We start from the raw sequence: 14,735 nt of genomic DNA, 5'->3' as shown, positions 1-14,735 counted from the left end.
TACAACTTTTCTCAAAACATCGAATTATTTACTCGGATAAGCAATTTACAAGTTCAGTCTTTCTGGGGGTTTCCTTATGCGTGTAGAATGTCTCCACTCTGCAGCTTCAGATGCTTTGTCAGGAACCTCCTTTTCTGGTGTTGTCCGAACATCAGGTTCTTTGGTGGGCACCTGCAAATTTGTTTCTTCAACTCATGCAGGTACAGCCAATCCTTCAGAGACATCTGTACTCAGTTGAGTTCTTTCAATAGGAGATGTTGGCACAGTCATGAACACTGGAGGAATCATTTCCTGATACTTTGTTTCTCTCCTCCTATTGTGATCTATATGTCTCCGTATGACTCGGTCTTCAAGTTTCACGTGGTAAGAAAGAGGTTCAGTCACTGCACTTATTTCACCTGATAACTACTTAGGTCCTTCTCCAAAATTTGTCACATATACTGTCTCTCCTATGGTAAATTTTCTGTGACCACTATGCCAGTCATGTCCAGTTTCCTGACTTCCCTGACTTCTTTCCACCTTCCCCCCTAAATTTGGTGTTATTAAGCTCAATCTCATTCTGAGACAGTATTTCATCAACAATTCTGCAAGTGTGACACCTGTTGTCATGGGAGGGGTGGTCCAATAATGGATAAGAAAACGTGCTAGCTTGGTCACTATAGAATTTCTAGTTAATTTCTTCATGCCAGGTTTGAATGCTTGAACCGCTGTCCCATTTGATGAAGGGTGATATGGTGATTTTTTTACAAGTGATAACATTGAGGCTGATAACCATTGAAACTCAGCATTCGTAAATGCCACCCCATTATCTGATACAACCATTTCTGGTAGTCCATTGATAGCAAAACTTTGACGTAGCTTGTCAATTGTAGCAGAAGATGTTGGTGACTTCACCTCATAAATGTCCATCCATTTTGAGTGAGCATGAACAATAAGGAGAAACAATGTTCCCATAAAAGGTCCCACATAGTTACTACGCAATCGCACCCATGGCCTTCCTGACCACTCCCACGGGTGTAACGGAGCTGTTGGAGGTAACTTTTGCAATGGCTGATGCTGCATACAACTTCTCACTATGCTCTCTATTTCTTCATCCATTGCAGGTAGCTGCATGCTATGGTCTTCATTCAGGAAATACCTATGTAGTTCAGTTAACAATGGCTTTCGTCCTTTTGGAAGAACAATCACTTAAGCTCCCCACAATAAGATACCATCCTGGCTGGTTATCTTGTACCTTCTGTGAAAATACAGTTTCATCTAGTCAGATTCCTGTTTTCCTGTTCTTGTGACCAATTGTGAAGAACTTGTTCTTAAACTTACGATAAAACTGGATCTCAACTTGTCCAATCTCAGATCTGTGTAGCACATACCGGTGATAAATCTAAGAAATTCAATAATAAAATGAGGTCTTGAGGAACTGGAACATGCTCATCGTTTTCTTTCATAGGCAAATGACTAAGTACATCAACGTTTGCAATCTGATTTCCAGGCTTGTGGATGAAAGTATATTCGTGCACTGCCAGGTTCAATGCCCATCTCTGTGTTCTTGCTGAGGCTATGGGTTGTATAGCCTTGTCCTCGCTGAACAATCCTAGCAAAAGCTTGTGTTCCAAAATGATAGTAAAATGACAATTGTGTACATACTGGTGAAATTTCTTGACACCAAAAATGATTGACAGGCCTTCTTTTTCTATCTGTGAGTAACCCTTTTCTGCTGTGTTGACTGTTCTTGATACATAAACAATAAGCCGTTCTGAGCCATCGTCCATTCGATGGTAGAGTACTGCTCCCACTCCACAGGGTGATGCATCACATATCAAAACTAACTCTTTTCTTTGGTCAAAATGTACTAATAGGGTGGATGAGTGTAACAGTTGTTTCACCTCTGTGAAAGCTTCTTTCTGTGGCAAGACCAATACTGGTTTTTCTTGAGTAGGTAATACAGGGGTGCCCGTTCTATCGACAAATTAGGCAAGAAGCGTTCATAGTAATTGATCTTCCTTAAGAATGATTTGAGTTTAGAGATGTTTTTTGGCACTGGTGCATCTCTAATGGCTCTCATCTTTTCCTCAACCGGGTGGAGGCCCTGTGAATCTACCCAGTGACCTAAATAAATTACCTCTTTTGCTTGGAACGTGCACTTTTCTTTTTTTAAACGCACTCCCACCTGTGAGAAATGTTTCAAAACTTATTCCAATTTTGTCAAATACTCCTTTTCAGTGATCCTTGTCACCAGACGTCATCTAAATAAAGCACATCGTGAGGCAATCCCTGCAGTAAACTTTCCATCGTTCTCTGGAACATGGCGCAAGCTGAGGATACACCAAAAGACTTACGGGTATATTGGTACAACCTTTTGTGTGTATTAATTGCGACAAATTTCTGGGAGGACTTCTCTAACTCCAATTGTTGATAAGCATGACTCATATCAAGCTCTGTGTAGGCAATTCCATCTGCCAGCTTAGCATACAGGTCTTCAATTTTTGGTATAGGATGTCTGCCCAACTTAGCCACTTTATTAATAGTCAATCTGTAGTCTCCACAAATTCGAACGCTTTGGTCGGGTTTAAGTATGGGGACTATTGGTGCTGCCCTTTCTGCAAACTGCACAGGTTGTATAACTCCCAGTTTCTCTAATCTGTCAAATTCAGTGTCTACCTTTTCTTGCACTGCATAAGGTACTGGTCTTGCCTTCACAAATTGGGGGGTAGCATCTGGATCCACAGGAATTTTTGCTTGTAGCCCCTGAATCTTCCTGAGTTCATCTTGGGAAACAAAGGCGTATTTTTGTAGTAGCCCTTGTAGCCCACTGGCTCTCAGCTGGAAGACCTCAGCCCAATCCAATTTACTTTCTTTCAATCAGTTTCATCTAAGGGGGCTTGGCCCCTCACCTGCCACCACCATCAAGGGTAATTTTACTGATTGACTTCTGTACTGTATAGTGATCCTGCTTATGCTTTTGATTTTGATGTCTTCTCCCGTGTAAGTTTTCAGTTTGGCATCTGTTTTTTCCAAATTTAATTTACATTCTCCATAATTCAGGTATGTGAAGGTATGCTCACCTATTACCGTAGTGGAAGCTCCTGTGTCCACCTCCATTCTGATAGGTCAATCATTCACCCTCACTGTTACATAGATTGGTTCTGTTCTTCCTACTTTTAAATTATACTGGAATAAATATCTGAATTTGTCACTTCAGGCTCTTCTACGTTATGGACTTCATGGGGTTTTTTCTTTTGACTGGAAATTGCCTGATTCTATCCTTGCAATGTCTCATGAGGTGTCTGCTTCAATGACAGTAAAATAATTTGATTTTTTTAAACTTCCATTCATTACAAGGTTGCCTGCTTCTACCTCTGTTACCATTATTCCATGTTTTTGCTGCTAAATCATTTTCTGTTTTCTTCAAGCAGTGGCTGCTTCCTGTTTCTCATCAAAGCTGTGCATTTTTGTGCCCTTTTTGAATGGGCCTCCCCGCCCAATGTGGGAGATGACCCATTTTGCACTCCCTGTATGGCTTTCGAGTTCCTCAATGCGCTTTCCATGACCAGTGCTTTTTGTAGCGCCTTCTGAAAATCCAAATTTGTTCCAGACAGTAATCTCTTCTGAATTATATCTTCATTTGTACTGCACATCAAACTATCTCTAAGCATTTCATTTATAGATGTACCAAACTCGCAATATTCTATTTCAGATTTGCCACATAAAAAGCATCTGTCTCCCTGGGGCTCTATTTCTTGAGTTAAATTTGAACCATTGCATCGTTACCGAGGGCTTGGTCTGGTAATGACTCTTCACAACGTTTACTAAGTCATCAAAGTTTTTTGAATCCGGGGGATCAGATGCCGTCTAACTTCGAATCAATCCATTGGTCTTACGTCCACATGTGGAGAAGAGGATTGCTCACCTCTTCTCTTCCCCTGCAATGTTGTTAGCTTGGAAAAAGGATGCAAGATGTTCAACATAATGAGACCAATCGTCTATGGTTGGGTGGAAAGGATCAACTCTTCCAAACTGCAGCATGCTTCAAGGGGACTGCTTCGATGATTAGGATGGAAATTCTACTTACAATTACCATGCAAGGTATTTTGGTTCACTTGATTTCCTTCCTCACTTTTTCTTGCTTTTTTTTTCACTGAAATATAAGATTCTTACGGGGCTTGATAGGGTAGACTTTTTCCTCATTGCCAGGTTTTTGGATCCTGGCCACTAGTTTAGTAGGACTAATGGATCCGGGTTGCACGCTTGATTTGGGATGGTCAAGTTGGTACCATTGACAGAGTAAATCAGCAGACAGTTCTTAAGTAAAATGTATTCTACTTATTTACAAGGAACTCAGCTGCTACACATGTGTGCTTACAACTCAAACCCTGTCTCTATATTACAGACTCTAGACTACTGATTACTGAATACTAAGGTAGCCCATGCTACTCTGCTATTGGATACTATATCTTCCATTATAACATTTTTCTTAAAGGTATATTATAAATTAGATTGCCACAAGCAGTGTGTGAGACTAGTGATGCAGTTGGTGGGGTAAGGCATTGAACATACATTCACTGACCATGATCGTTCATGTGAGGTCACTGGACTTTTTAAAGTACTGCATCAGGTCCTCAGGGCTAGACCTCAAACATTGACTGCCACAGCTATGTGGTTCCACAGGAGTCCTTGGTACAGAAGCTAGAAAGAAAGAGGTGTGATTGATCTACAGGAGGTCCTCCAGACAAACTTTGTGACAGTCCCACTGTCTTTGCAAAGTTTGTCTGGAGGGCCTCCTCACTCCCTGTGGATAGCTGGCACCTCTCAGTCTCTTCATCGCCTACAGGAAGGCCTCCAGTGCAACACTGGAAAATCTTGGAGTTTGCCCTCTGCCAGGTTGTACCATTCTTGTGAGTTCCCCAGGTCAAAATCACTTTTATAATGACTCCAGCACCTGCTCTTGCTACAATGCACCTCCTCTTTAAGTACTGAAGGCTTACTTTAATGCATAGCCTTTCACAATTTTGCACCCCCTGCTCAGGCATGCAGCCATTCAATAATGCACTGTACTGGCTGCATAGTACAATCAGCAAAATTAGCAGGCAGCACAAGTTTGCGTGCTACCTGCATTGGAAGCAATGGATGTGGTATAATCCCACATTGTGATCCTATTGCCTATTTTTGGGCACTGCCCAGACAAAAACAAAATAAACCTAGTTAGAAAACTTCATTATACATTTCAGCATGAATGTAAAAATGAAAAATAAAACTGAATTGCATATTTATATGGTCTTTACACAACCAAAGGCACGGGATACAGTACTGCTGGTCTAAGAGTAGAATCACAGGTAAGTCTAAACCAAATTATTTTTGGTTCTTTTGAGATAAAGTTATCATGTAGCTGTAATATTTAAATTGCAAAAAATATTTCTTTTTCATGCATTTTCAATACATACAAATTTTCTTGCTGCTTCTTGGGGTATTCGGTACTTGTGATGAGCTTCCACAATGTAATCAAGGAGCTGCTGTTGTTCAGGTGTGAACTCTACTCTCTCCTGGGTCTGTACAAGAAATAGAAAAACATTCAGAATGCCCCAGTTGATCCAATGTTTTTAGCCCTTATCTAAACTAGATATATTGTGGAGAGGCATGAAGTTAGATTTGATCTACACGTTAATGTGGTTTACCAATGTACTCTATATCATTATGCCTTGAAGCACTGATTTACTAATTTTGAGGGTTAGTATCCTGTGTAGGTGATAGGGAGTAAACACAAATCAGTGAGATTCTCCTTTGAAAAGTCAAAAGAACCTCACCTGCTTTTTGGTATCATCATTATTTATAAGTCCCATGAAGTACACCAATGTACTTAATTTTGAAGATTTGCCTTTTTAACATATATCAAAAGATTTTCACCATATTTTTGATTATGGTGAGACAATGGTTACCTAGAAATTATTTTAAGATACCTGTGTGATTGATGCAAGCCACATGGACCTGCTGGCTTCCGTGCAGAGAAGTGCTCCTTTCACATGAATGAAAGTGATTTCTACTCCATTAGTTCCCAGTTAGTGTATGATCATCAGGACAAAACTGTGCAAATGAATGCTGAGGTCTCTGGCATCCTGCACACAGCCTTCATCCCATCCTTGATTGAAGGAAGGAAAGGATCAAAGGGTTTACTGCTTGGAGATTTTGGCTACTCTCACCATGGTTAATGATACTACTGTGAGCATCATCAAATGATGTTGGCAAGAGATATACTGAAGTTTATTCTTCCACTAGAGTGACTGCTGAGAGCGCCATTGACATTCTGAAACCAAATGTCAATTTAGGAAATGTGTACTGGATCATAATGAGCTGCTGTATGCTGCAGAACCAGGCAATTGATATGGAAAAGCACCACGCAGAGCAAGAGGTGGACCTGGCTAAGGAGGAGCCAGTGATACATTGTATGAGCAAGACAAAACTTCAGGCAGACCACAGGGCAGTCAGGCTACTGTTGGCTGTTGAAGAAATTTCATCTTGGAAACAACAACAGGAACACATGAGCAGCAGCAATAACGTGCAGTTACAAAGCAGGTTATAGGAGACAAATGTTCCTAAGTGCTTCACTGAGACATAATGTAAAAATCTATTGTAAAAATGAAGGCTGAGCCAAACAACTACAATACAATTAAAGAATATGTGCAAAAGGGTAATAGCTGTGTACAATGTATGAATGATATCTTTCAAAGAGTATCAGAGTTCACATTTTAGTTTTGTACGATAGCATTGGACCCATGAGAGGTGTGAAAATGTGAAGAGTGTACTTATGGATGAGCAAAATGATGTGCAACTCCTCTGGTTCCTCTTGCTCCATAAAAAAAAAACCTTGCCAAGATGCCACCGACCTTTCCAAACAAGGAAAATTGTTGAAAACAAAATATACACAGTGAGATATTTCTCATAGGAAACCCAAATCATTTTACCTTCCCAGCCTTGGTTGTAGATGAAATCTGTTTGCTGTCAACCCCATCTTCCTCCATTTTTATGCTGCAGAAAAGGTCCATGACTTGCTTGGTGTTTTTCCGCAAACGTTTGGACTTACATTGGATTTCTGTCAGCAAACCTGGAAGAATTTAATAGGTATTATAACATGCTCTACAATAAAAGTAAAAGGTTTAGTAATGAAAACTAAAGCATTTTCTCTTTTCATTCTCTTATGAGCAGCCAACCTTCATCCGCCAAATTCACCATGATGCCTGTGCCCCGTTGGTGGGCTCCCGGTATATCTTTTGCCTGTTAAAGGCTGGTAGGAACAAAGTAGTTCTAAGCTTTGTGTTGCTTCAGAGCTTGTATATGGTCAAATAAGAAGCAGCAGGCCCTGTATTCAAGCACTGGCAGTGTGTAAACATTAGGCACTCTGGAACCTGGCTTCTTTTCATCCTTACCAGCATGTATCGAGTTTACTGAAGGAATGAAAATGCCCTGTGGTTTGTCTGAAGTTTTGTCTTGCTAATCCGATACCATGGTCACCCTGTGGACCACCGGATAGAGGGTAACATGGAGTGCCTCGTGTGCAAATTGTTTTTGAATGTCCACTTGCTGGCACTTACTCATCATACCCAAAAAGCATCATAGGATACTCAACAGTCTTAAAAAATGCCTTTGTTTCTTTCCAGGTAATCCCCTTTCTAGGCCTTTTTCTTTCCTTCTTCCTTACTTCATTCTTCAACTTTTACTGCTTCCTCCCGATCTGCTCTTCTGTGTTGTTTCTTTACTTTCTCTCCTGCTGCACTATCTTCTCATTTAATTCCTGAATACCTTATGCTTTTTTCTTTGTCTCTTTACCCCCATCCTAGCAATTCTATTTCCCATCTCCATCTCCAGTCTTGGATCACCTGTCTTACTTTCTTTGGCATATTTCCACTTCTACCATTCCCTAGTTTGAGGCTCGTTGACTTTTACAAGCCATCTTCCAACTCTGTCTCAACTTCTTCCCAAAGACTACTATTTAAATATTTTGGTTAAAATTGGGAGAATTTGCTCAGGCATATAATGTTATAGAGGTGGAAATAGGCAATCTTCCTGATGGATAAAATATGGGATTGCAAGCTCAGTATGTGGTCGAATGGATGCTGAAGTTAGTAATAGTCTTTGACATGAGCTGGATGAGGTTTCCTAAAGCAAAAAAAGTACATAAAAACTTTATTTTGGAATTAAAAACATGTCCCATCTCATGCAACAGAGTCACATGAGGGGACATGTCTTATTAAATTTTTATTGTCGTTATTATTCTTTAAACAGAGTTTCTATCTCCCTGAGGTGCTCTTTCTTGCACATGCGCGAACTACACGTGAGACCTGCTCGCCCTCTTTCTGCGCCCCACCCCCCCAGCCTCCCCCCCTCCCCCCCGCCCCCCCCAACCAGCACAGGCAGTGATCAGTGCTACCACTCACGATCCATGCAGGGCTGGCCTTAATTGGCCCACCTATGTAAAAACGCGGTGCGGAGCCGATTGGAGGCAGAAGTCAGCTTCCCAACTGCTCCCGCCCACCCAACTGAGCCACCCCACCAAGGACAGAATCCTGCCCAAAATCTATTTTTGTACTGTTGCCTTAAAGGGTGTATAACTAGGATTTAGGGATTTCAGAAGTTATTTTAGTAGTAATTTGTAGTTCTATGTATGTGCTTGAAATTTTTTCTTTTGTTAATAAATATTTTAATTTAGTTTTACAAAAATTCTCCAAAAGGCTTGGTGGATTTATTACTTCTGAATTCAGTGCACACATCTTGAAAGAAATACAAATTGCAAAACCATTGTGATAGCACGATCAAGTTTCCTTCATGGATTTGATCTGCCTGGCACACATCATCTGTAGTGTCATAACACATCTCATGAATGCTCATTAAATTAGCTGCTCGCCAGAATCATGTGCTGCTTTCCAATCCTGCATCATGCTAGCCGGAAATCACATCTATTTGAACCTCATTTGAAAGAGTAATGCTTTAATCCCACATTTCCAATAAAGATTTTAACACATCACATAAGTGTTTAGAGACTATTTTCAGTGAGGCTGACATTAAATGAATATGAATCTCACCGAGGGAGACTATCACTGAGTGGGTGGATGACTAAACCTTGAAATAAGAAGATTCAAATGTACATAATCATAACACCTTCAGTTGACCAAGCCATTCATATAAACATCAAATGTATCTACAGGAGTGTAATATTTTTATAGTAGTAACACTCCTGTGACCCAAAAGTGATTTCAATATTTCTTAACTTTCCTAATGCCTGGGTGCAGCCCCAACATCCGTAGCAGAGGTGGAGGAAGCCTGCTGACTGCTATGTCCTGATCTCTGTGATGACCTTGGCAGACATCCTCTAGTAGCCCAAGCACTGGAGGGCCCCAGCCTGAAAGGGTCTCCTGCTCAGGGGTAGATACACCTTCCTTGGCCTGAGCAGCTGGAATGGATGGGGTCACAGGCAGAGGGAACTCTGTGTGGCTGGAGACCCTTGAAGTGTCCTGAGAGGAGGCCTCCGGGGTGTTTAGGTGACTTTTATCCTTCCTGTGGTGTGCTCTAGTGCTACACCTTGACTCCTTGAGGAGAAGGTGCATCTGGAGGGAGGTCAAGGCGCCTTGTCCCTTGTCTACACATTGATGGTGCCCACCAGGGTTTGTGGTCATGGAGTTCAGGGCTGAGTGCAAATCTGGCAAAACCTGTTGGACCAAAGTGTCTATGGTGGCCGCCAACCTTCCCATGGTGACCCTGAGGCGTTCACATGTTGGGGCCATGACATCAGACAGAATGTGGATGGACTCCTCCATCCTTCGCTCTAGTCAGCTGAGTGACAGCCGAATCTCTGCCTGATATTCTGCCATCTGTTGTTGCATCTCCAGCATTGAGTTAGCTCGCAGGGCCTCATCATCCAACTTGGATTGAGTAGGCGGCTGGTCTCCAGCAGCTGTCCGAGTGCCAGAGACCTTGGCTGCTCCTGCCTCTGACGGCTTCAGGGATGTGTCAGTGAGCTGTCCTCCAGTAGGTGAGCCCGATCCTAACCAAAAACTATGCCCCATCGAGGTGTCTGTCTCTGCACTGTGAAGGATGCGGGTGAGTGCTGTGATGGTTCTTCCTCAGCTTCCTCTTTGGGCATGGTCAGGCTGCTGGGACTTATGGTAGGCAGCATTGTGAACCGCAATCTGCTTGAGCCTATAAGAGAGAGAAGAGGGTTTTAGTTGATGAACATGCAGATTACAAGATTGCATGTCACTTACTGTGAGTGTCAAGGTGTTATGTACTGATTGAGGTGTGATCCATCCTAGGTTGCTGAAATAATCCAATCTCCTGTTTCCTACAGGAATGATCCCTGTCCTCCCCAGCAATCTCGGCATCATCCTCCTCAAATTCCATAAGGGCAATTATGTAGGCTGCCCCTCCCCCAGTCTGCACTCTTTCATGTTTGTTGTGGGCAAGACTGCCCTGGATGAAGACAAAAGAAATGTATGTGATGAGAAGAGATGGAGCAGAGGTTGGGAAAGATGCATGCCCCCTGTGTGTGGTGAGCCCTCCCCAAAGGTGCTGAAGATGGATTGCATGCAGCATGATAGATGGGATGGTGGTGATGTGAAATTTTCCGTGAGACAATCAGTGGCGATATGTATCCCCCATTAATGATTGTGTGAGATCCCTGAAGAAAGTAGCCCTTTAATTACAAGATGTCATGATGAGAGTTTGATATTGGAGGGAGCTGAAGGATGACTTACTCTGGCAGAGCAGATGAGATCATTTATCCTCTTCCTACACTGAATGGCATTTCGGGTGCAGTGGCTAACCGCACTGATGTCCTTTGCAATGGCCTCCCAGGCTGGAGAGATGAGGCTGGTATGTTTTCTGGAGCCGCTCCTGGGATAGAGCACATCCCTATGTACCTGCACTTCCCGTAACAAGGCCTGGAGGGCATCGTGGCTGAAGCGGGGTGCTGCCTTCTTCTTCTAAGTGGAAGACATCTCTAATGGTCTCCTGGAGACAGGTGGGCTGGAGAGAGTGGGATGTGTGTGCTCGGCTGGCATATAAATATGGCCCCCAAACCTTCGACCCCACCAGGTAATGGCAGGGTGGACGGATCAGCTTCTAATCCACCAGCTGATGCAGGAGATACTCACCTGTGCATGACTAATGAACTTGCAAGTGTGGAATGGGAAGATTTCCTGCCATTTCGCACAGTGGGATGCACATTGTGGAACCTGCTCACCACCAGTTTCAAAAACAGAAAATTCCACCCATTGAGTGTACTGTGGGATGGAGTCAGTGGCATAGGTATGGAGTTTGTACTGGGGCCAAAGACTAAGACCTGAATTGGCTTAGCCAAAATGGTGCCCGAGTCTTGATTGCAAAAGTCCCGCCCACCAACTACCAGCACCTACTATTTTTGTCAGTCATTGGAAAGGGGGCAGGCTATGCTTTGCATATCCGTGGCTCACGGAGGCAGCTGCACGTGTTAAAGTGCAATTGTCTTCAAACAGATCCAATTTTTGCTATTGGGATGTCCAAGACATGAGTTGTGGGCTTTACAATTTTCAAGAGAAGGTCTAATTTACTGGAGTTCCTTGGAGAGGTAGGGTTCTCTTTTGGAGAGGTAAAGTACCCTTTTCGATAAGACCAGGGACATCTTTGGGAGATGTCAAGTGCCCTTTGCCACTGTTAAAAGTGACATGAATTTGTGTAAAAAGTGGATAAACTCACTGGAACTGTCAATCTGTCAAGGCATTTAAATCTCCCAGCCTTAAAATAAAAAAAAACAATCTTTAGTTTTAAAAAATTATTGCTTGCTATTTTACCTGTCTGTTGACATAGGCCTGAGGGCTATCATTATAGAATTTGTGGAATAACTGATTCCACAACCTATCATTATCACACTGTAGTGTCCATCAATTCACAGCTTGGTCGACAGCTCCAAGTGGCTTTCAAGTCTTTGATGTGAGACTATGAATACATATGTTTGTTTTATTAGGGATTAAGGAATTGAAGGAATTTAGATATAGTGAATGGCATATCAGTTACTGTTTTTTTTTAAATAGACAACTTAAACATTACTTTACTTGATCTCAGCATGGGTCCTGAGGTCTGCCCATGGTGAATACTGGGTGAGTTGGCATGGAGAGTGTAAGAGAAAAGGATGGTGGGTGGGGGGGGCGAATGAGGTGGTAAGCGTTGGTGCTATGTTGGCATGGGCCTATAAAAGGCCATAGGGTGAGCATGGGGCATAGGGTGGCATAGGGGTAAGAGGATTTATAAGGCCCATGGAGGGGCGTAGTTTGGCATAGGGGGTATGAGGGGCCATGGAAGGTGGGTAGAGGGACATGTATTGGCATGGAGAGTATGAGGAGCCAAGGGAGGGGTGGGTGGGGGCATGAGGTGGTATGGGTAGGGCATCGGGATGAGGGGGTGTGAGGGGTGAGGGCTGGAGGGCTATTTTATGTTCTCCTGTTTTTTTTACAGCCGGGACAAAGTGCTGGAGCACCATGGCTGGACTTTCAGATGCCCCCCTCTATACTCAGCAGTTCCTACGGCTGCCTCCACACTGTTTCTGGGGTTGGCGGGCCTGACTCCTAAAAACAACCCCAGTCTAGAATGAAAATCTGACTCACCAGGGCGCTTTCTTCCGAGTTGGCTTTGTAGAGTCGGGAGTTTTACTGACTCTGCTCTTCCAATTTGGGATTGAAAATTCAGGTTTAAGGCCAGAATTTTTCAGTCGGCATGTGCGGGAGATCCCAACACGTAAAATGACATGCGATGACATTGGGCCTGTGTCCTAATGTCATTACGCTGTCTCGCGATGTTTTGTTTGGTGGGCACAAGCTGGAGTCGGCTGCACACCCGCCGATATTTAAACAGCCTATTAACGCCATTAAGGAAGTAATTAAGGTCATTGTTGACACTGCCCATCCAACCTTAAGGTTGGCGGGCAGGCAAAAAGATCAAGAGGCCTTCACATTTTTTAGGAAACTTCATCCACGAGCGGGATGAGGTTTCCTAAAGATTTGATTAAATAAATAAAATTTTTTTTAATGAAATATGAAAATATGTCCCATCTCATGTAACACACATGAGGGGACATGTTTAAATAAGTTTTCGATCCATTTATTTATTTATTTGAAAACTGGTTCAGGAGGAAGCTCCATGCCTCAGAGAGATTGAAGCATTCTTTCATGCGCATATGCGCAAGAGCGCTTGCCCCGACTCTCCCTCCTCCCCCACCCATACAGGTATTGCTGAGCGCTATGGCTCACGTCTTACGCTGGGCGGGCCTAAATTGGCCTGCCCGCGTAAAATGGCAGTGCGGAGTCAATGGTGGGTGGGGATCAGCTCCGCGATCGCCTCCGCCCGCTCCCGCTCCCGCCGAGCCTGCCTACCGACTGCAAAATTCAGGTCTAAGGCTTTGGCCTATGTTTAAATAGATTAAATTGTGACTTGTCCAAGACAATCAGTTTGACAACACATTAAGAAAGAAAGCAAGAAGTGATAGATGATCGGGCTTTTCCTTAAAAGATATGTGACCATTAGATTGAGGAAAAAATCTTCAAATGCATTAGGGTACATAACCCGCTGGATAAAGTGCTCTACTGCATGGAACAAATTGTATTCAGATTTGACTGTGTCAATTGTCCCCTGTCATTTAATCTGTCTATTGAATGACAGCTCAGAGACCTGTTCCCCTGCATCAAAATTTGAGCTCTTACAATGACTTCAAAGGCTTTAATGTATTCAGCTCTAGAGGTTTCATTGACACAGTTATGCAATGAGATCTCATTATGAATGCTTGGCTGAGCTCCAAATCCTATACATGAATTTAGCCCAGTAGACACTGCCTATATAGCTGTCAAGGAGACTGAGTTTGCTTATCTTGACAGGTCCACTAATTTGGATAATGGGGTGGGATTTTACAGATTCCAGCTAATAGGTTTGCAGGTGGAGGAGGGGGGCTGCCATGAAAGTATCAATTGGCTTTTCCATCACTGCCCTGGCGGCGCCCAACCTGCCGCAACTATAAGGAGGTCTGTCACAGCCTAAGGCGGCCCACTCTACCTTGTCCCAATTGAGGCCCTTAAGTGGCCATTAATTTGTCATCTAAGGTCTGCTTCTCAACTGGCCTCAATGTTGTGACTGACAAGAGGTCATAGAAACATAGAAACTAGGAGCAGGAGTAGGCCATTTGGGCCTTCGAGTCTGCTCCACATTCATTATGATCATGGCTGATCATCTAACTCAATAGCCTGCTCCTGCTTTCTCCCAAATCCTGTGATCCCTTTCACCCCAAGAGCCATATCTAACTCCTTCTTGAAAACATACAATGTTTTGGCCTCAACTACTTTCTGTGGTAGCGAATTCCACAGGCTCACCACTCTCTGGGTGAAGAAATGTCTCCTCATCTCAGTACTAAATGGTTTACCCCGTATCCTCAGACTGTCACCCCTGGTTCCGGACTCCCCCGCCATCAGGAACATCCTTCCTGCATCTACCCTGTCTAGTCCTGTTAGAATTTTATTAGTTTCTATGAGATCCCCCCCTCATTCTTCTGAACTCCAGTGAATATAACCTAACAGACTCAATCTCTCCTCATATATCAGTTCCACCATCCCAGAAACCAGTTGGGTAAACCTTTGCTGCACTTCCTCTATAGCAAGTACATCCTTCCTCAGATAAGGGGACCAAAACTGCACACAATATTCCAGGTGTGGTCTCACCAAGGCCCTGGACAATGG

General features: G+C 43.2%; 1 protein-coding gene across 4 annotated transcripts in view; it reads right to left on the bottom strand.

The window, feature by feature from the left end:
* The window catches only part of LOC121282125 (bile acid receptor-like), a 187,439-nt gene that overhangs the window by 48,030 nt on the left and 124,674 nt on the right, over positions 1-14,735 (bottom strand). For all 4 annotated transcript variants that reach the window (XM_041195611.1, XM_041195613.1, XM_041195614.1 and 1 more), the window contains 2 exons: positions 6,954-7,093; positions 5,439-5,543 (listed from right to left, as the gene is read on the bottom strand). In XM_041195611.1, coding sequence (XP_041051545.1) covers positions 5,439-5,543; positions 6,954-7,093 — 245 coding nt within the window. The remainder of the gene's footprint in view (positions 1-5,438; positions 5,544-6,953; positions 7,094-14,735) is intronic.

Source organism: Carcharodon carcharias, chromosome 9 (genome assembly GCF_017639515.1).
Source record: "Carcharodon carcharias isolate sCarCar2 chromosome 9, sCarCar2.pri, whole genome shotgun sequence".
In the NCBI taxonomy this organism is placed as follows: Eukaryota; Metazoa; Chordata; class Chondrichthyes; order Lamniformes; family Lamnidae; genus Carcharodon; species Carcharodon carcharias.
Note: the sequence above shows the minus strand (reverse complement) of the source record. Positions and strands in the feature narration are given on the sequence as shown.